The following is a 21,990-nucleotide window of genomic DNA, read 5'->3' on the forward strand; positions in this document are numbered from 1 at the left end:
CTCTCATCTGAGTGTGATGCCTTTTTAGGGGAACACTGAGCACTTTTGAGGTGCTGGCAGCCCCTGAGGGTCTGCTCAAAGGAGCCCCTTCTCCACCCAAGGAACCTGGCCAAGAATGGCCAAGGGGTGAAGGTCACACCCGGGCAGCCTGGATCCAGAGCCATCCTGCTTAGCTTCTTTTTTCTGAGATGGAGTCCCGCTCTGTTGCCCAGGTTGGAGTGTAGTGGTGTGATCTCAGCTCACTGCAACCTCTGCCTCCCGGGTTCAAGCGATTCTCTTGCTTCAGCCTCCTGAGTGGCTGGGATTACAGGCGCCTGCCACCATGCTCAGCTAATTTTTGTATTTTTAGTAGAGATGGGGTTTCACCATGTTGGCCAGGCTGGTCTTGAACTCCTGACCTCAGGTGATCTGCCTGCTTTGGCCTCCCAAAGTGCTAGGATTACAGGTGTGCGCTACTGCACCCGGCCGCCCTGCTTAGCTTCCACAGGGGACTTCAGCTGCATCAGTTGCCTCTGAGCGCAGTGCTTGGGCGTCCAGGAAACACTAGTGATGCTCTTGCCCGTTGACCTCTGTTCTGCTTAAAACTTTACTAAAGATCTGTGCTCTCCTGTTCTCACCGCCTCTACCCTCCTTTCTTATTCCCCAGACCTCATCTTCCTTCTAGCCCTGCTGATCAAAATTGCCTGAGGAAGAGAGATTAAGGCTGGTTTCCACATCCACAAAACCCCTGCTGTTCTTCTGTTATGGGTGTCTGGTCATGTTTTACTATTGGTTTGAATTCTCAGGCAAGGCACTTCCCCTTTCTGTATCTTTTTTTTTTTTTTTTTTTCATTAGGAAAAAAAGTGCTGTAAATCCTTGTCACTTTTTGGAGGTGAATATAGAGAAGCATTTTAAATTTCTTATTCTACCTGGTCAGAGTCTCTTCCCTTCCCTAATTGTTTAATGTTTAACATCAGTTAAACGTGCTTTTGCACTCACTTGCTTAGGATTGGTTATGAACTTGCTCACTGTCGCTGGCAGTTTGAGAACCTGACCTCTGCCGACCACTTTATTTTATTTATTTATTTATTTATTTATTTATTTATTTCAGACGGAGTCTTTCTCTGTCACCCAGGCTGGAGTGCAATGGTACGATCTCAGCTCACTGCAACCTCCACCTCCCAGGTTCAAGAGATTCTCTCGCCTCAGCCTCCCAAGTAGCTGGGGTTACAAGCAAGCTCCACCATGCCTGGCCTAATTTTTTTTTTTTTTGAGATGGAATTGCACTCTTATTACCCAGGCTGGAGTGCAGTGGCACGATCTCAGCTAAGTGCAACCCCTGTCTCCTGGATTCAGGTGATTTTCCTGCCTCAGCCTCCCGAGTAGCTGGGATTACAGGCATGTGCCATCATGCCCAGCTAGTTTTGTATTTTTAGTAGAGACGGGGTTTCTCCATGTTGGGCAGGCTGGTCTCGAATTCCTGACCTCAGGTGATTTGCCCACCTCGACCTCCCAAAGTGCTGGGATTACAGCCGTGAGCCACCACGCCTGGCTGGATGCCCACCACCTCTTAAAGGGTGTTAACAATAAATTTGAAGAAAACAGTACTTGAAAACCCCACATACCAAAAGTCCTGGACATGAAGTGGCTTCCTGAGGGACTTACCTCTCCAGGGGATGTGCCTGGATGTGACTGTAGCCTTTTGAAGGCCCTGCTTGAACTCAGTGGTACGATTGGGGCCCACTGGGGGCCATATCCATGCACAGTCTCTTGAAATTGTGAACTGCGGAGGCTGCCTGGTCTGAATGGGTAGAGGGCTGGCTCCGTGGGTCTCTGTTCCTTGATTTTCCTCAGACTTAGTTGCCAAGTCCATAGTTATTTAATTTGTCAAACACTGAATATTCTCAGATGTAGAATGGGCCAGGCACAGTGGCTCACACCTGTAATCCCAGCACTTTGGGAGGCTGAGGCGGGCGGATCACAAGGTCAGGAGATTGAGACCATCCTGGCTAACACAGTGAAACCCTGCCTCTACTAAAACAAACAAACAAACAAAGAATTAGCCAGGCGTGGTGGCGGGCGCCTGTAGTCCCAGCTACTCGGAGGCTGAGGCAGGAGAATGGTGTGAACCTGGGAGGCGGAGCTCACAGTGAGCTGAGATCACACCACTGCACTCCAGCCTGGGCGACAGAGCGAGACTCCATCTCAAAAAAAAAAAAAAAAAAAAAGAAGAAATAGAATGGATCAGTACAGAAGGCTTAGAACAGAAAGCAGCTACCCATTCCTTGCCCTAGCAAATCTGCTGGCCAGAGTCAGCCCCTTTTTCCTCTTTTAGCCATCCATGTCTTGGTCTCCTCCATTAGCCTTCCAGGTTCACTACTTATCGGGGGAAATCCCCACCCCCAATATTCAACGTGAGTTCTTTTCTATTTCCCTAAGCATCGGCTGGTCTGAGAAATAAAGGGAAAGAGTACAAAAGAGAGAAATTTTAAAGCTGGGTGTCTGGGGGAGACATCACATGTTGGCAGGTTCCGCGATGCTCCCTGAGCCGTAAAACCAGCAAGTTTTTATTAGCGATTTTCAAAAGGGGAGGGAGTGCACGAATAGGGTGTGGGTCACAGAGATCACATGCTCCACAAGGTAATAAAATATCACAAAGCAAATGGAGGCAGGGCGAGATCACAGGACCACAGGATGGGGTGAAATTAAAATTGCTAATGAAGTTTCGGGCATGCACTGTCATTGATAACATCTTATCAGGAGACAGGGTCTGACAGCAGACAACCTGTCTGACCAAAATTTATTAGGTGGGAATTTCCTCGTCCTAATAAGTGTGGGAGCACTACAGGAGACCAGGACTTATTTTATCCCTTCGGCTTTGACTGTAAAAGACGCCGCCCCCAAAGGGGCCATTTCAGAGGCCTACCCTCAGAGGCCATTCTCCTTCTCGGGGATGTTCCTTGCTGAGAAAAAGAATTCAGCGATATTTCTCCTATTTGCTTTTGAAAGAAGAGAAATGTGGCTCTGTTCCACCCAGCTCCCTGGCTGTCAGAGTTTAAGGTTATCTCCCTTGTTCCCTGAAGACTGCTATTATCCTGTTCTTTTTTCAAGGTGCCCAGATTTCATATTGTTCAAGCACACATGCTCTACAAACAATTTGTGCAGTTAACACAATCATCACAGGGTCCTGAGGTGACATATATCCTCCTCAGCTTATGAAGATGACGGGATTAAACAGATTAAAGACAGGCATAGGAAATCACAAGTATTGATTGGGGAAGTGATAAGTGTCCATGAAATCTTCACAATTTATGTTCAGAGATTGCAGTAAAGACAGGCATAAGAAATTATAAAAGTATTAATTTGGGAAACTAATAAATGTCCATGAAATATTCACAATTTATGTTCTTCTGCCGAGGCTTCAGCCGGACCCTCCATTCAGGGTCCCTGACTTCCCGCAACAACTACTGTTAAACAAGTGCAGACAACAGTGGCTGAAAGACAGGCGTTCATTTCCCTTTCCTGTGACTGCCAGGCTGCTCCAGGCTCATGTGGCAGCTCCGTGGTGTTGTGGCCCAGGCTCTTTCTTCTTTATTGTTCTGCTAACGTGGACACAAGGCTTCTCACATGTGAGATGGCCCCTCTGTGCCCCCATATGCACACGGCAGCCAGCAAGAAGAGAAAAAGAGGAAAAGGGTGGGCACACTCCACTTCTTTTAAGGACATGACCAGGGAAGTTGCTCACCTACTTTCTCTCATAAGCTATTGGCCAGAACTTGGTCACAGAACCACACCTGCTTGGAAGGGAGGCTGGGAAATGTAATCTTTAGCTGGAAGGTTATATGTGCAACTAAAGCTTCTAGTACTCTAGAAGAGGAGGAAATCAGTATTGGAGGGACAATTATCAGTTTCTGCCACAGTCCATTTTGACCACCCACATATCCATATACACCTGTCTTGACATGCATGAAACATCTGCTTTCCACAAGGGAGACAGGCCTGGGGGCCTAATCAGTCATTTCCTTTAGGGCAAGTCTGGTATGTGTGGGTGATATGTAGCCTTCTCTAATGGCCCAGTGACCCAGGGCCTCTCAACCAAAGAGAAGCTGTCTACATCCCCTTCCCCCAGCACACCCAAATTCAGTGGTGGAATTTGAACAGGAAGCCACAATAAAAACTACCACTTGAGATGAGAAACACGAGGTAGTTACTTGTCTATAGCAGTCAACAAATCTGGCAGAGGAGCAATTGTAAAACTCCATTCCCTGTTTTTTTGTTTTTTGGTTTTTTTTTTTGAGACAGAGTCTCGCTCTGTCACCTAGGCCAGAGTACAGTGGCGTGATCTCGGCTTACTGCAAGCTCTGCCTCCTGGGTTCACGCCATTCTCCTGCCTCAGCCTCCTGAGTAGCTGGGAGGACAGGCGCCCGCAACCATGCCTGGATAATTTTTTTTTTTGTATCTTCAGTAGAGACGGGGTTTCACCATGTTAGCCAGGATGGTCTTGATCTCCTGACCTCGTGATCCGCCCACCTCGGCTGCCAAAGTGCTGGGATTACAGGCGTGAGCCACTGTGCCTGGCCAAAACTCCATTCCCTGTTAAAGGAGTAAGTTCTTTGCCTGGCCTATTTGGCAGCCCTTGGTTCTCAGTGATCTGTGATTCTCAAAGCATCGTAAGCATCAGTATCACCTGGGAACTTGTTAGAAGTGCAAATTATTGGGCCCCACCTCATCTGCTGATTTGGAAACTCTAGGGGTGAGGCCCAGCAGTCTGGCCTAAGTTCCCCAGGTGATTCTGATGCACCTTGAGGTTTAAGAACCAATGCTCTGGCCAGGCGTGGTGGTTCACACCTGTAATTCCAGCACTTTGGGAGGCCGAGGTGGGTGGATCACTTGAGGTCAGGAGTTCAAGACCAGCCTGACCAACATGGTGAAACATCATCTCTACTAAAAATACAAAAATTAGGCCAGGCGTGGTGGCTCACGCCTGTAATCTCAACTACTTGGGAGGCTGACGCAGGAGAATTGCTTGAACCTGGGAGGCAGAGGTTGCAGTGAGCTGAGATTGTGTCACTGCACTCCAACCTGGGCGACAGAGTGACACTCAAAAATAAATAAATAAAAATGGAAATACAAAAATTAGCCAGGCGTGGTGGTGCGTGCCTATAATCCCAGCTACTCGGGAGGCTGAGGCAAGAGAATCTCTTGAACCAGGACGCAGAGGTTGCTGGGAGGCGGAGATTGCAATAAACCGAGATTGTGCCACTGCACTTCAGCCTGGGTGACAGAGCAAGACTCAGTCTCAACAACAACAAAAAGAACCACTGCTCTGATAGCTGGTCCTCCGTGATTTCTGGCTATGTTTGGAGGCAGGGGAAGTGGAGCTTCCATGTTCATTATTCTCTGTGGCCTTATGTGAAACGGAACTGGAAAGAATGTGCTTTTATTTAGGGCTCTTTGGCTTTCACAAACCACCTCCTGCTGGTGTGGGTCTGGGACTTGAGTGGAGCTGTAGGAATCAAATAATCTCCAGCTTTTATCAGATTCAGCTGTGGTTTCTTTGGCACCACAGTTCTGTCAAAAACCAAGAAGCTTCTGCTCTCATGGCAGAAGAAAATCAGTTCTGCTGTGGTAATCACAGCCAAAGATCCAGCCTAGACACATCTTAATTCTTAGCCCTGAAGTGTTTGGTCTGTTACTTCTTGGCTTCTGTGCTTAGCCTCCCCACCTCACCCCCCAGTGTAATGTGCTTACCTGGAGCTTCCCTTGAAGCCACCTGAAACAGTAAGTTGGATGGGAAGGCAGGACTCTTAATTTGACTTTTGCCTTTGAGCTCTCTGTATTTGGCAGAAAACCTCTTCTGAGGTCAATAGCAGAACTGAGAAAGGTGGAGCAGAGATCAAATGATTAGAAAGCTTAGTACCATGGTCTTCCCTGCTGCTGAGGCAGGGGGATCTTGAGATCCCCCAAAATGGGGATTCTTGTTGACTTGGATTGTTAGCTACAGGCTGGGTCTTTGTTTTCGTTCTTTCTTTCTTTTTTTTTTTTTTTTTAATAGAGACAGAGTCTTGCTTTGTTGCCCAGGCTGGAATGCAGTGGTGCAATCATAGCTCACTGCTGTCTTGAACTCCTGGGCTCAAACAGTCCTCTTGCTTCAGCCTCCCAGGTAGTTAGGACTATAGGTGCAAATCACCATGCCCAGCTAATTTTTTTTTTTTTCAGATTTTGGAATTTTTGCATTATCTCCTTAGTGGCTGAGCATCCCTAATCGAAAATCCAATATCTGAAGTGCTCCAATGAGCATTTCTTTTGAGTGTCATGTTGTTGCTCAAAAAGTTTTGGATGTTGGAGCATTTTGGATTTCAGATTTTCAGATTAGGGCAACTCCACCTGTTACCACTATTTTCAGTCCCTCTATAGGTTGGCTTTGCAGTGTTAACAAATATACTTACATTTCTTCCATAAGCTATAGGCAGTGTCTCCTGATGCCCCATTTTGTAAGATGAAGCCCTTTCTTGTCCTCTCCTCTCCATTTCATCTCCCATCTTCTGGCAAAGACTAGTTGAAAAATAGTCCTCTGTGAATTTTGGGACCTCTGAGCCTCCAGGGAAGAACTGGGTCTTGGATGAAGATTCACTCTCTGGGTCAGACAGGAAGGGGGAATACTGCCTTTGTGTCCTAGTTGAAAGCTTCCTCATTGTGGTGGGGAGAGTACTACATGCATAGGGCATCTGCAGTGGCAGGTGATGGTCTAGGGTAGCATTTCCCACACCATGTGCCTCAGAAGACTGGTCCAGCAAGATACCCTGCTGCAAACAAAAGGGTTCATGAATAACTAAACTCGGGAAACCCCGCATACTTTATCACTGCCTCCACCTTTGGAGATTTACAATGCACACCAACTGTGAAGGCTCTGATAAGTCCTGCAGCAAAGAAACTTATTTAGGCTATTGTTTCCCATTCATATTTGACCACAGTATTCCTTTTCATTTGATACTTACTAATATGCCCATGAGATCAATATACTTTGTGAGTCACTGCTCTGGGGAAATGGTGACCATGGTGAGGGTGCTGGGCATCTCAGGGAAGCCCCATGATGGAGAACCTAGGGGGTCAGGGGCAGTACTTGTATGTTCAGACCAGCTTCCAGCACGAAAAGAGTCTGTTTCTGGGGCTAGGGTCCACCATCACCCTAGGGCTTAACGACGAGAGTCCTACTCCAGAGAGGGATTTTTCCAGATGACCAGGCTTAGGAGGGGACCATGGGCTGGGCTCCAGACCTTATATGCTGGCATCTTAGGGCCTTAAGAGCAGGAATTGAGGCAGAGGTGAGTATCCCAGCTATGGCTCCCAGAGAGAGGAGAATCCACTATAATCAATGCTGAGCTCTAGAGCTGATTAAGTGTCTCCAAAGGCTGGGTTAGGGGCTGAGCCTGTAGATGGTAGGGAGCAGATGGCTCTGGCTCTGAGGGTGGAGGCTGGAAACCGGGTGCACTTGGCCCTGCCACAGGGATTTAGATATGCAGGAGCTGGACAAGAGAGTTAATAAGGAGCTAAAAATACATTTTTTGGCTTTTTTTGAGATGGAGTCTTACTCTGTTACCCAGGCTGGAGTGCAGTGACTCAATCTTGGCTTACTGCAACCTCTGCCTCCCAAGTTCAAGTGATCCTTGTGCTTCAGCCTCTGAGTAGCTGGGATTACAGGCATGCACCACCACGCCTGGCTAATTTTTGTATTCTTATTTATTTATTTATTTATTTTTGAGATGGAGTTTCACTCTTGTTGCCCAGGCTGAAGTGTAATGGCGCAATCTCGGCTCACCACAACCTCCGCCTCCCGGGTTCAAGCGATTCTCCTGCCTCAGCCTCCCGAGTAGCTGGGATTACAAGCATGCGCCACCATGCCCGGCTTATTTTGTATTTTTAGTAGAGACGGGTTTCTTCATGTTGGTCAGGCTGGTCTCAAACTCCCGACCTCAGGTGATCCCCCTGCCTTGGCCTCCCAAAGTGCTGGGATTACAGGCGTGAGCTACCGCACCCGGCCTAATTTTTGTATTTTTAGTAGAGACGGGGTTTTGCCGTGTTGGCCACGCTGGTCTTGAATCCCTGACTTCAGTGATCCACCCACCTTGGCCTCCCAAAGTGCTGGGATTACAGGCATGAGCCACCACACCTGGCCTAAAAATACATTTACTGAGTGCCTTCTGTGTGCTAGATATTGGGGATGCAACCATGAAAACATAGCCAAGGTCCCAGGCCTCAAGGAGTTTATAGTCCAGTGGGAGATGAATTGTAAGGAGCTAACACATAGGAGCTAACACACAGATGCATGTCACCCACTGCAGTATGAGTGCTGAAAGGATAAATGTAGGTCGGGTGGGGAGGGCAGGTAGGAGAGTAAAAGATGAGAGGATCTGATCTCATCAAGGGAAATTTCCCTGAGGCAGTGAAACTTGAACCTCCTTCAAAAGGAATAGTGGACCAAGAAGTGAAGGCCCACACAGACATATCTAGCCAGGGGGAGCAGCATGTGCAAAGGCCCGGGGGTGGGCTGAGGCTGGGGACAGGGTAGGGTCAGGCCACATAGCGCCATGCAGGCCACCGCCAAGAGTTTGCTTTCACCCAGGAGTGAAGGGAAGACGTTGGAGGGCTTCCATCTGGGAGTATCCCCTTGTTTTGGCCACCATATGGACTGGGAGGCCGGGCCTGTGAGGTTCCAGGTGTTAACTGAGCAGGATAGGAAGACACTTGAGGAGTCTGAAGGGGTTTGGGAGGTGACCAAGATTTTCTCTTCCCATCTGTTGCTACTATCTTCCTGGAAGTCTTCAGTTTCACAATTTTCATGCAGTTTCTTCTTGGTTGTGCAACTCTGACAGTTTCTAACTTTGGGTTTGGCATCTCAGCCAGAGTCATTTCCTTCCTGGAGCTGGGCTCTCATTGAGTGGAAAATTTGGGGCTGCTATGTGAAATGAAACAGCAGAGAATAAACCCTTCCTCTCCCGAAGGGGCAGGGCTGTGCCAGGTCCAGACAGGGCTTGTGTGCCTGCTCTCTTGGAAGGGTGCCCCGCCTCCGCCCCTTTCCAGCTGCTAGGGCACAACAGAACATGCCTACATCTAGACCCTGGCCCACTGCGACATGCCACTGGAGGTGACACTGTTGTGGGCCAAAACCACAGGTCAGGGGTCAGAGTACTTGGGTTCTAGTAGTAGCTTGTATTTAGCACCTGATATGTGCCAGGTAAGCATATTTTCTCACAACTCTTATTATCCCTATTTTATAGAAAAGGAAACTGAGGCTCAGAGATTAAGTAATTTCCCAAGGCCACATAGCCCGTAGTGATGAGGCCAACGTGGGAATTCAGGTCTGCCTGACCTTACCCCCTTGTTGGGTAGGTTACTAGATTGCATCAAGTCTCACTTTCCCCATCTGGAAAATGGGTAAAGACATTGCCCTATCTACTTTTTTTGTAGACTGAGAAGGTTCAAAGCATACGAGATGGTGAGGTTTTCTTTTTTCCTTCCCTTCTCCCTTCCTTCCTTCCTTCCTTCCCTCCCTCCCTCCCTCCCTCCCTCCCTTCCTTCCTTCCTTCCTTCCTTCCTTCCTTCCTTCCTTCCTTCCTTCCTTCCTTCCTTCCTTCCTTCCTTCCTTCCTTCCTTCCTTCCTTCCTTCCCTCCTTCCTTCTTTCTTTCCTTCCTTCCTTTTTTTTTTTTTTTTTGAGACAGAGTCTCACTCTGTTGCCCAGGCTGGAGTGCAGTGGCATGAGCTTGGCTCACTGCAACCTCTGCCTACTGGACTCAAGTGATTCTCCTGCCTCAGCCTCCCAAGTAGTTGGGACCACAGGCGCACGCCACCACGCCCGGCTAGAGGTTTTCTTAAAGTTAATTGCTGAGTGGCTAAGGACGGGTCACTTGACCTTTTCCTTCCATGCATTCGTTATTCCATTGGAAAAAAGCAAGACTTTAATCACTGTTGGTCTCTTGAGAGTGGTGTTAGAATGAGCAGAGTGTGGAATACCTCCAAGCCAGTCCCCAGGGTTTTAGAGAGGAAGGGTAAGAGCCAGGGTGAAGTGAACCATCCTTTATTGAACTGCTGCTAGATGCTTAGCTCTTACAACTAGGCTCCTCCGGTTGCAAGTTTTGGACACATACTCAGATGATGCATTAGCCACAATAGGCTCGGTTATGCTGCAGTATCAGATGAACCTTGAAATCTAGTTGCTCAACGCAACAAATACTGATTTCTCACTCACCTGAAGTCCAGTATGGGTCATGCAGTCTCCTGCATTCTTGTAGCCAGCTATGTCATCTAGAACACGTGGCTTCCAAAGTCACTGTGGCTGGGGAAGAGAGGAATGGAAGAGGCTCACTAGCTGTTAAGTGCTTTGTCCAGGAAGTGATGGATAGCATCTCCACTTAAAATCCACTGGCTAGACCGGGCGCGGTGGCTCATGCCTGTAATCCCAGCACTTTGGGAGGCTGAAGCGGGCGGATCATGAGGTCAGGAGATCGAGACCATCCTGGCTAAAACGGTGAAACCCTGTCTCTACTAAAAATACAAAAAAATTAGCTGGACGTGGTGGCGGGTGCCTGTAGTCCCAGCTACTCAGGAGGCTGAGGCAGGAGAATCGCTTGAACCCAGGAGGTGGAGCTTGCAGTGAGCCGAGATCGCGCCATTGCACTCCAGCCTGGGCGACAGAGTGAGACTCCGTCTCAGAAAAAAAAAAAAGAAAAATCTGCTGCCTAGAACCAGGCATGTCACCCAGCCTAACTGCTAAGGAGGCAGGAGTATGAGAGGGAGCAGGTGGTTATTTGGTAAGTACTCTCTCGGCTACAGGTTACCTCGGTTCCAGGGTGCTTATGGTAAGGTTCTGCCTAACTGTGGCCTACAGGGACCTGCATGGTCTACCTTTGCCCAGCTCTTTGACCTCACCTCTACCACTTTCCCCCTCAGTCATTCCCCTCAGCCACTAGGGTCATCCTTCACTTGCGGGGATATGCCAACTGTTTGCTCCCTAAGGACCTTTGCACGTGTGTTCCCTCTCCTCGGAACACTGTCCCTTCCAGCTTCCCTGCATTCTTCCATGCTGGTCCTTTTCATCTTCTGGGTGTCTGCATACATGGCCCCTCCTCATGGCAGCTTTTCCTGGCCAGCCTATGGAAGTAGGTCCATCAGGCACCCCTCCCTCGAGTTTGTCTTCAGTGTAGAGCTCCTCCTAGTTTATAATTAGATAGATGTCTTTTATTTAACTAGCTTAATGTCAGTATTATGGCAGTTTTGATAAAGGATTCCCCATTCCCTAACATAATGAATGAATGAATGAATGAATGAGAAAGAGAGTCATTTCAGCAGCAGGTGGAGTACAAGTTCACTGGGGAACCAGGGATTGCACAATTAGGAAGGCAGGCTGTGCTCTCAGGTTTGCCTCATTTCAGGTCTAGCTTAAGTTGGGAGTGTGTGTGTGTGTGTGTGTGTTTGTGTGTGTGTGTGTGTGTTGTGTGTGTGACTGTGTATGGCCTGGAGGGCCAAACCCAGGGATTAGGAGGGAAAGGAAAAGAGAGGGCACAGAAAGCTGTGTTTGTCTCTGATAGGGCCAGCTGGCACGAGGGTGCTTTAGTTACAGCTGAATCACTTTTGTTTGTTCTGGAAGGGATCTATTCTGGCCACATGAGTCAGCTTAAGGACAAATTACTGTTTAGTTTGACGGGCGTGAAGGGTCCGGGGGATTTCCCGAGTGTGCTCACCCAGGAAAGACCTTGTTGCAGGCTCTGAGTCCCCTCTGCTCCAACAGCTCCTGGATTTGCCACTATGTGAAATGTTCTCACGCAGCTAGTGTGACGGCCCAGGCGCCATCAGCCAAAGGCCCAGCACCCAGAAACATCCTTTAATCCTTTCTCCCGAGGGAAGTGGGGCATAAACAAGCACATAATAAATAAATCTGCATTCTAGGCTTTGCTTTCTTCAGATATAAGACAATTACCTTATACTTGGTAGCAATTATCCCCCAGAGCTGTTATCTATTTAATTAATCTGAATTAAATAGGCCACGGATATGGGAAAGAACTTAGGAAAAAAAGCCTGACCTAGAGTTAGAGATGGTCATTATAATAACAGTAGTAGGAGGCCAAGGCGGATGAATCACCGGAGTAGTAGGAGGCCAAGGCGGATGGTCAGGAGTTCAAGACCAGCCTGGCCAATATGGCAAAACTCCGTCTCTCCTAAAAATACAAAAATTAGCCGGGCGTGATGGTGTGTGCCTGTAATTCCAGCTACTCGGGAGGGTGAGGTAGGACAGTCGCTTGAACCCAGGGGGCAGAAGTTGCAGTGAGCAGAGATCGTGCCACTGTACTCCAGCCTGGGCAACAGAGCGAGACTGTAGCAAATGATGGTAGCTTAGATCTGCTGGGCGTTAATTTTTTTATCCTCATGGCAAGTCTCGGGGACGGGGGTCCGCTTCCACATCTCATTTGTCAGATGAGGAAGCCAAGGCTTAGGAGGGTCCCCCTGCTGCTGAGCCCGACTGCAGGACATGCTGCAGACTGCTGGGAGTTCATTTGCCTTCCATGGCCTCAGTGATTCATGCTCATTAGGGAGAGCACAGGCATTCCGAAAACAAATCAGAGAGAAAAAGAAATCATGCCTGGCAGCCAGCTCTGGTGAACCATGACAGGGGCACAGAGAAGAGCTTCTGCCCCTCCCCCATTTCCTCCTTGTATCTGGGACTCAGCCCTCATCACTGTGGGTTCTCAGCCTCAACAAGGCAGCTGTGAAAGATATCCAGATTCCAGGCTGGGTGCAGTGGCTCACATCTGTAATCCCAGAACTTTGGGAGGCCAAGGCAGGTAGAGTGCTTGAGCCCAGGAGTTTGAGACCAGCTTGGGCAATATGGCAAACCCTGTCTCTACCAAAAAAACCAAAAACAAAAACAAAATTAGCCAGGCGTGGCGTCGTGCTCCTGTAGTCTCAGCTACTTGGGAGGCTGAGGTGGGAGGATTGCTTGGACCTGGGAGGTAGAGGCTGTAGTGAGTTATGGTTGCACCAGTGCACTCTAGCCTGGGCCACAGAGCACGACTCTGCCTCAAAAACAAAAACAAAAAAATCCAGACTCTGAGAACCACCATGTCAACCTCCTGGTGCCTGTGACCACCTAAGCTGTAGATTAGCTGTTCCTTCCATCACCTGCATCCCCTTCCTGTCCCTGGGGGTCCCAGCAGGGAGAACGCTGGGCTGCCCGCCTCCAGTGTGTGACTGAGGCTGGCTGCCAATGGTGTGGGCGCAGGCCCCCACCTCCCCTGCTGCTGGGTTCCTGTGTTACTTTGCCCTTATGGCCACTGTGCCTCTCAGGACTGTGCACCAAATCGCTGCCCACCTAGAATCGGTTTCCATTAGAGTGTTTAAAATGTTAAAAATAGCCTTCCACTCCAAATGCTTCCTTCGGAGGCCTGAGTTGGGAATCAGAGGTTCTTTTCTATCTGCACCTTTCTGGCAGAACTGAAGGAGGGTGGCTGTTTGCACAGCGTTTCGGGCCCCTGCTCTGGGCCAGCCACTTCACATTTGTCATCATGGAGCCCTGGGACGGCCCTGGGAGGTGTGGGGTTATTATTCTGACTTCACAGGAGAGGCGCATGAAGCTCAGAGGGTTAGGAGGTCTGTGCCTGGGCGTGAAGCTGGAACTGTAGAGCCTGGGTCTGGTTCAAGCCAGAGCCGACGCTTCCCCACACTTACTCTGGTGATCCCAGTTCTTCTCTTTGATCACAGTCTGTATTTTTGGATCTCACAATCCTGCAGAATCAACTTTATGTGTGGAATTCTCTTGAGAATTTAATCCTGGGAGGAAAGAGTGCTGTCTTGGAAGCCTGAGGCTGCCCCTGTCTATCTGTGATAGGAAGTCCATGAGCAGCTCACTCCTGAGCCTTCACCTTGGCAGACAGGAAGCTCAGCGTGAGAGTTAAAGTTCGTCACAGCCCTTTCTTGTGGGCATTTGGCCTCCTTTGCCTCATCCTGCCTTTGGTGTTCTATTTTTATTTCACTAGCTCTCTGGTGTGCCAGCCTGAACAAGTGGGCATTGCGTCTGTCTAGCTAGCAGGGAGCAGGTTTGGAGGGATGAGGACAGAGGCTATTTTCTCCACCTTCAGGTTTGGACAGTGAACAGGCATGCATGGACCTGCCCGCTCACCCAGCTCAGACCACACCGGTAGCTCCAGGGTGGAGATGAGGGCGGTTCATGTTTATACGCACCATTTATTGCTTGCATTTTAAAGACACCTAAAAACTCAAAGCTCTCGAAGATGGGGGTTTCACAGGAAACCAAAACTTCTTGTTGGGGCTGACGTGGGGCCCTGTTGACTGACATCCGTGGCTTACATCCGTGGCTGGGTGTGGCCTGGTGCCTCTTGTGTGGGAGGGTGGATGTCAGCCCCAGGTGTGCTGACAGGTCTGGCCACAGGTAGCCCTGCCGACACTGCCCCTCCCCATCTATTTCTCACCCCTGCTCACTTCCGAGTGCCCTGTGGTGCCAGGTGGGGCCACCGCATGTCACTGCAGAAAGAACAAGAAAAAGAAAGAGAAAAGCTGTACTCTCTTTAGGATGAAAACATAATGACATTTTTTATCTTCCCCATGGGTGGAGCCCACCGAGGTCGGCCACAACTGGGTTGGTGGCCTTGATGTTCCTGCCGAGTGTGTTTTGACAGAGAGGCAAAGATTTGTGCTGAACAAAACATTATCCTGAATAGGACACTGGGCTGGGAGCAGTGGCTCATACCTGTAATCCCAGCACTTTGGGAGGACAAGGTGGGAGGATCACTGGGGCCTAGGAGTTTGAGACCAGGCTGGGCAACATAGTGAGATGCTGTCTCTACAAAAAATTAAAGATTAGCTGGCCGTGATGTTGCCTGTAATCCCAGCTGCATGGGAGGCTAAGTGAGGAGGATAGCTTGAGCTCAGGAGTTTGAGGCTGCAGTGAGCTGCGATCACACCACTGCACTCCAGCCTGGGTGACAGAGCAAGATCCTGTCTCAAAAAAAAAAAAAAAAAAAAGGAACAGGACACTGAAGTTAAGTAAGGCTGTGAGTATCGCCCTCATCCCCATTTTACTGATGAGAACAATGAGGCTCAGCCAGGCAGGCCTCAGACAAGGAGAAGGTGCCTCATTTGCTGGGGTCATGGGCGGTGCTGGGTGTAGGTGAGACCTTTAGGGCGGATTTTATACTGTTGTGGGCCTGGCCTCTGCAGGAGGTCACTGTTGGGAAGTGATTTCAGTGAGCCTAGCCGGCCCTGAGCCAGGGGAGCCACTGCTGCCCTTTTGACACAGATGTCACAAGGATGACAAGCCTTTCCAGGAACACAGGCCCCACCTGAGGCGGTTTGAGGAGGGAGGGTGGAGGGAGAGAGGCGGTGTTTCCCTGCCAGAGAGGGGAGGCTGGGAAAGATGAGGGCTGGGAGTGGCGGGGGGTGGCCTTCTAGGGGACGCAGGCAGAGCTTTCATTTCTGTGCACCCTGCGAGCGACAGCTCTGTTCCAGACCCGTGCTTTAATCAGCACTCTCGCCGGCATTGTTCATTGTCATTCTGTACAAGGGACTGGTTTTTGTTGCTGTTTGAGACAGAGTCTCGCTCTGTTGCCTAGGCTGGAGTGCAGTGGCGCAATCTTAGCGCACTGCAGCCTCTGCCTCCCGGGTTCAAGCGATTCTCCTGCTTCAACCTCCTGAGTAGCTGGGACTACAGGTGTGCACCACCACGCCTGGCTAATTTTTGTATTTTTAGTAGAGACAGGGTTTCGCCATGTTGGCACACAGGTGATCTGCCCGCCTTGGCCTCCCAAAATGCTGGAATTATAGGCGTGAACCACCGTGCCTGGCCTAGGCACTGTTTGTTCTCCTCCTGGGCCTGTGGGATGCCATGAGGCAGACGGTGATCCTGTGATTCCTGCCAGCAAGGCCCTTGTTGGAGAGAAACTGGCTTCCAGACTTCGAGTTTCAGCCACAAAGGCCTTGCCCTGATGGCAGTCGGGATATGGGGAGCGTGGCCTATCGAACCACCAAAGTGCCTGTGGAGCCCAGGTTGGGAGAGAAGTGCGTGCCCTCTGGGTGCCCTTCTGTCCGTGGTTCTGGGAGGAGACCCTGCCTTCCTGCCTCAGCGCTGCCTGCCTTCCTGTCTCCCTCCGGCAGGTCTTGTTCCCCACTGAGCCTCAGCTTCCTGACTTGAGATCGCCAGGGTTGTGGGGAGGGGTGCTTGAAGTGAACGTATCAATACACGACGTGGATATTCGTTGGTGAAAAACAGAAGTGAGGCAGATCTGAATCTCATGAAGGGCTGATTCATCGTCTGCTCACTGGAGCCAGAGGGGTCTCCAGGGCAAATGCTACTCACACTAGCTTGGAAGATTCAGTTCTATCATTATTTTAGCTAGCTTGCTAACTGATTTTTTAAAAAGAAGTATACTTTACTGTGTAAATAATGCATAATCATTTTGTTGAAAAATTCTATGATACGAATAAATCACAAGGAAAAAACTCCACAATATAAAATTACACCAGGTGTGGTGGCTCACGCCTGTAATCCCAGCACTTTGGGAGGCCGAGGTGGGGGGATCAGGAGGTCAGGAGGTCAAGACCATCCTGGCTAACACGGTGAAACCCCGTCTCTACTAAAAATACAAAAAATTAGCCGGGCGAGGTGGCGGGCGCCTGTAGTCCCAGCTACTCGGGAGGCTGAGGCAGGAGAATGGCGTGAACCCGGGAGGCGGAGCTTGCAGTGAGCCTGGGACTAGTTTCACTGTTGTTGGCTGTTTTACTTGACACAAGTCATTTCACTTATTTGAGCCTCAATATGCTCAAAAATAAAAAGCAGATAAACCTATGAACTACCAGAGATTGTTGTGAAAATTAAATCTGCATGGTGCCAGTGTGGTGCTATGCAAATTTAGGTCTTATTGTTTTAGTTCAAAAGCGTGGGTTTGACAAGTGAGGTCCCAGGGTAACAACTGGTTTGTTTAGAGAGGCACAGTTCACCAGTTCAAAGAAATGTTTCGGGAGATGTTTTGTCCCAGCCCTACCTGGGACATCTGTTGTGATATCCCCGTGTCATGCTTTATGTCATGCTCTGTGTGATGTCAAGTGAGTCAGCAGCTTTCCCTGGGACTTCAGTGCCCCAGTTTTTGTCGTTCTCAAACATGAGTCTATCCCAAACCATCAGAGAATGAGGGCCTTGAATGCAGGGCTATAGAATTGGGTTTTATCTGGGAGGCAATGGGGAGACAGAAAGATTCAGGCTAAGGAGTGTGGACGTTATCTAGGCAATGGGGAGCCCCATAAAGGCTTCAAGCAGGGAAGTGACGAGGCCAGATGTGTACTTTGGTAAGAGGCAGGCTGGCAAGGGTGTGGAGGCTGACTGAGCTGGCGGCAGGGCCCAGCCGGAAGGGATAAGATCAGGGCCCAGTGGAGGAGGGGAGAGGAAGCTGTTCCACAGAGCAGCTCTGAGAAGCAGGCTGGAAGCTGAGGTTGACACACCCTCGAAGCACCTTTGGGGTTTCCCAAGTTGATGTAAAGAGGAAACGATTACCCTCGAGAAGGCAGGGGAGTTCTTCGGCCAGTCCTGCCTGCCTTTGGCATGTGATCTTAGCAAGTAAATGTAAATTTAACCTGCTCAGGCCTCAGTTTCCTCATCTCTGAACAGGGATGAAAGGCAGAGATGTTGTGAGGATTCATGTCTGTGCAGCTGGGCTTGGGCCTGGTGCAGCCCGTATTCAGTGGCCATAACTGCTGTTTTTTAGGATTCCTATCCATCGAGTGGGAAGGATGCGTGTGTCTCCACTGCGTGGAACGGAGGTTGTAGGATAGCCAGAACTTTGATCCATAGGGGCTGGAGTGGGAACTTAGAGGGATGGTGTCTTTGACACACTCACATGTTCAGGGAAATGTGCAGTCTATAGCGCCCATCCTCATCTCTACTCTCCCTTCCCTCATGACACCCCAGTGGGAGGCAAATGGACGCCATTATCACCTCCATTTTACATGTGAGGGAAGGGAGACCAAGAGGAGGAAGGTAACTTGTTGGAGGTCACACAGCTGGTTGGGTGGAAGCAGGTGTGTGTGACTCAGCACATCAGAGCTCCACCCTCGCCGGGACTGCCATGTTCAGCCACTCCTCTTTTTTTTTTTTTTTTTTTTTGAGACGGAGTCTTACTCTGTCGCCCAGGCTGGAGTGCAGTGGCGCAATCTCGGCTCACAGCAATCTCCGCCTCCCCGGTTCAAGCGATTCTCCTGCCTCAGCCTCCCAAGTAGCTGAGACTACAGGCGTGTGCCACCACGCCCAACTAATTTTTGTATTTTTAGTAGAGACGGGGCTTCACCATGTTGGCCATGCTGGTCTCAAACTCCTGACTTCAGGCAGTCCCACCCACCTCGGCCTCCCAAAGTGCTGGGATTACAGGTGTAAGCCACCGTGCGTGGCCCACAGCATTTTACAGATGGGGAGGCCAAGGCCAGAAAGGGAAAGCCCCTCCTGCCCTGCAATACCGTGCATTTGTGGCAGAGCCGGAATCAGAACCCAGGCCTCTGACTTCCAGACCCAGTCTCTCAGTGGCTACCCCACTTCATGGAATAGTAATAACTTTCTTTCCACCTTGTTTTCAGGGAAACCAGTTCCTGAAATCAGGTGTCCCATTCCAGCCTTCCCTGACTGTGTGAAGCCAGAAAGGCCTTTGGCAGCTTCTGTAAGAAAGACTGAGGATGAACAGGAAGAGGGGCAGCCTGTGAGGATGGCCACCTTTCCAGGCCCAGGTATTTTAAATTTAACTTTTTTACTTAAAGCACATTTATTTAAGGAAATGAAGATATATCTATAAGGACATTCAGCTTAGCATATAAGAGCAAAACATTGAGGCTGGGCATGGTGGCTCATGCCTATAATCCCAGCTTTTTGTGAGGCTGAGGAGGGAGGATGGCTTGAGCCTGGGAGTTTGAGACTAGCCTAGGCAACCCGGTGAGACCTTGTCTCTACAAAAAATTAAAAAAAAATTATCCAGGCATGGTGGCATACACCTGGTAGTCCCAGCTATTCAGGAGGCTGAGGTAGAGGGACTGCTTGAGCCCAGGAGTGCAAGGCTGTGGTGAGCTATGATCACACCACTGCACTCCAGCCTGGGTGACAGAGTGAGACTGTGCCTAAAGAAAGCAAAAATCTGGCAACAACAATGGGGGATGATAAAATTAATGTCAGACAGTCACAATAAAGTACTGTCAACAATGACATAGACATGGCCGGGCGCAGTGGCTCACGCCTGTGATCCCAGCACTTCGGGAGGCCGAGGCGGGTGGATCACGAGGTCAGGAGATCGAGACCATCCTGGCTAACACAGTGAAACCCCGTCTCTACTAAAAATACAAAAAATTAGCCGGGCGTGGTGGCGGGCGCCTGTAGTCCCAGCTACTCGGGAGGCTGAGGCAGGAGAATGGCATGAACCCGGGAGGCAGAGCTTGCAGTGAGCCGAGATTGCGCCACTGCACTCCAGCCTGGGCGACAGAGTGAGACTCTGTCTCAAAAAAAAAAAACCAAAAAAAACCCCCACAAAACAATGATATAGACATGCATATGTACATGAAAGCATACTCACAATATAGGGAGGTAGAAAAGTGGAAAAAAATCAGGTAACAAAACATATAAAACATCTATTACCATTTTTGTGAGCAGAAAATAAATAACTCAGTAATTGGAGGCTTTCTAGTGCCAGACACCATTCCAAGTACTGTACTTCAAAGATATTGACTCATTTAATCTTCAACTAACTATGAATTAGGTATTGTGATTATGCCCATGTTATGGATGAGAAAACTAAAGCACAGAGAGGTTAATTAACCTGGCTGAGGTCATGTACTGCCGGGTGCCTGTGTTTCACCCGTGGTCTCCCGAGTCCCCAGCACAGGTTGGCCCTGCCTGCAAGCTCTGGGCCAGATGTCTGACCATTTCTCTGTCCAATCTCCATAGGCCCCAGCCCTCACAGCCATGCAGTGGGGAATTGAGGGGTGCTTCCTGCCCACCACTTTCCTCCCCTCCATCAGTAACAGGTCTGCTGAAGCCTAGAGAGGGAGAGCAGTTTGCTTAAGGTCACACAAATAGGAAGTAATGTCTGAGCTGTGTGATTTGAACACGCACGTCCCTAACCATCGCACTCACTGCTATCCCAAAGCCTTTCAGACCACTTCACATTTGTCTCCATCACCTGTGCCCAGGTAAGGGCTCTGGAAAAGTTTCCAAATGACAGAATGTCTCAGCCAGCAGATGACCTCCCTAGGGAAGCTGCTGCTCAGCCCAATCTCCATTCTCACCGCCTCGCCTCTGGAGTCTTGCCTCACTTCCTGTCTCCTACGGCCTCCCGAGTGATGAGCCAGAGACCCTAAATCCACGTAATCTCAGTTCACTGGTGCCGTTCCTGAAGCCAGGGGCAGCATCAGCTGAAAGGAACCTGTTTTGTGGGCTTTTGTATTAGACGGACTCATATTTGAATCCCAGTGCCGCTGTTTTGTAGAAGAATTACTTAGCCTTTGTACCTCAGTTTGCTCCTCTGTAAAATGGGGAGAATAATAGACCCTATTGCATCATGTTGTGGTAAGAAATCCTGCACCTGAGTGTTGCACCATGGAGGTGCTCATTAAATGTTATCTGAGATTATGAACATTCCAGACACTCTAGATAGGTTGAATCTAGAAAGTTAATTCTAGGCCAAGGAGTCTGGATTATTTCCTGTAGCTAAATATATATATATATATATTTAAGTGCAGATCTTTGATCAGCAATGAAAGATAAGGGGAAATGGTCCTGACCAAAGGGAAAATTATAACAAAATAGGGAAATTGTAGGGGCGTGCTGGTCAGGATGGAGGAGGTAATAGGCATAGCAGTTCCTTCTGATATTCCTTATCTAGGTTACTGTAAAGATCAACGTCAAGGCCAGCTGGGCGCAGTGGCTCATGCCTGTAATCCCAGCACTTTGGGAGGCCGAGGTGGGCGGATCACAAGGTCAGAAGATCAAGACCATCCTGGCTAACACGGTGAAACCCCATCTCTATTAAAAATACAAAAAATTAGCTGGACGTGGTGGCACACGCCTGTAGTCCCACCTACTTGGGAGGCTGAGGCAGGAGAATTGCTCAAACCCAGGAAGCGGAGGTTGCAGTGAGCTGAGATCATGCCATCGCACTCCAGCCTGGGCAACAGAGTGAGACTCTGTCTCAAAATAAAAATAAAAATAAAAATAAAATAAATATCACATGTCTCTGTCAGCTTTTGCTGTTTACTTTCTTTCCTTTTTTTTTTTTTTTAAATAGGCCTTGCTTTGTTGCCCAGGCTAGATCACAGTGTCACAGTCATAGCTCACTGCAGCCTCAACCTCCCTGGCTGAAGCAATCCTCCCACCTCAGCCTCTCAAGTAGCTGGGACTACAGACATACATCACCACAGCTGGCTAATTTTTTATTTTTGTAAAGACGGGGTCTCATTATGTTGCCCGGGCTGGTCTCGAACTCCTGGGATCAAGCGATTCTCCCACCTTGGCCTCCCAAAGTGTTGGGATTACAGGCATGAGCCACTGCACAGGGCCCTATTTACTTTCTTTCTTTTTTTGGCGGGGTATGGAATCTCTGTCACCCAGGCTAGAGTGCAGTGGCACAATCTCAGCTCACTGCAACCTTTGCCTCCCGGGTTCAAGTGATCCTCCTGCCTCAGCCTCCTGAGCAACTGGGACTATAGGCCTGCACCACCATGTCTAATTTTTGTATTTTTTGTAAAGATGGGGTTTCGCTGTGTTGCACAGGCTGGTCTTGAACTCATGGGCTCAAGCAATCCGCCCGCCTTGGCCTCCCAGTGCTGGGATTACAGGCGTGAGCCACTGCACCCAGCCCCTATTTGCTTTCTTGATGGCACTTGGAGCAAATGTGCCCAGACAGGTCAAGATGATAACTACAATCTGCAGGCAGAGACAGGAAGTTGATTGTATATCTTTGCCTAAATTGAAAATAAG

The 21,990-nt window shown here is 49.3% G+C and overlaps 1 protein-coding gene across 5 annotated transcripts in view; it reads left to right on the forward strand.

The window, feature by feature from the left end:
• IRAK2 (interleukin 1 receptor associated kinase 2) overlaps positions 1–21,990 on the forward strand; it is a 78,581-nt gene that overhangs the window by 15,663 nt on the left and 40,928 nt on the right. For 4 of the 5 annotated variants that reach the window (XM_050778690.1, XM_050778694.1, XM_050778689.1 and 1 more), the window contains exon 3: positions 18,609–18,755. The exons of the other annotated variant lie outside the window; for it this stretch is intronic. In XM_050778690.1, coding sequence (XP_050634647.1) covers positions 18,609–18,755 — 147 coding nt within the window. The remainder of the gene's footprint in view (positions 1–18,608; positions 18,756–21,990) is intronic. 5 annotated transcript variants of the gene reach the window in all.

The sequence above is a fragment of the Macaca thibetana genome, chromosome 2 (genome assembly GCF_024542745.1).
Source record: "Macaca thibetana thibetana isolate TM-01 chromosome 2, ASM2454274v1, whole genome shotgun sequence".
NCBI lineage: Eukaryota > Metazoa > Chordata > Mammalia > Primates > Cercopithecidae > Macaca > Macaca thibetana.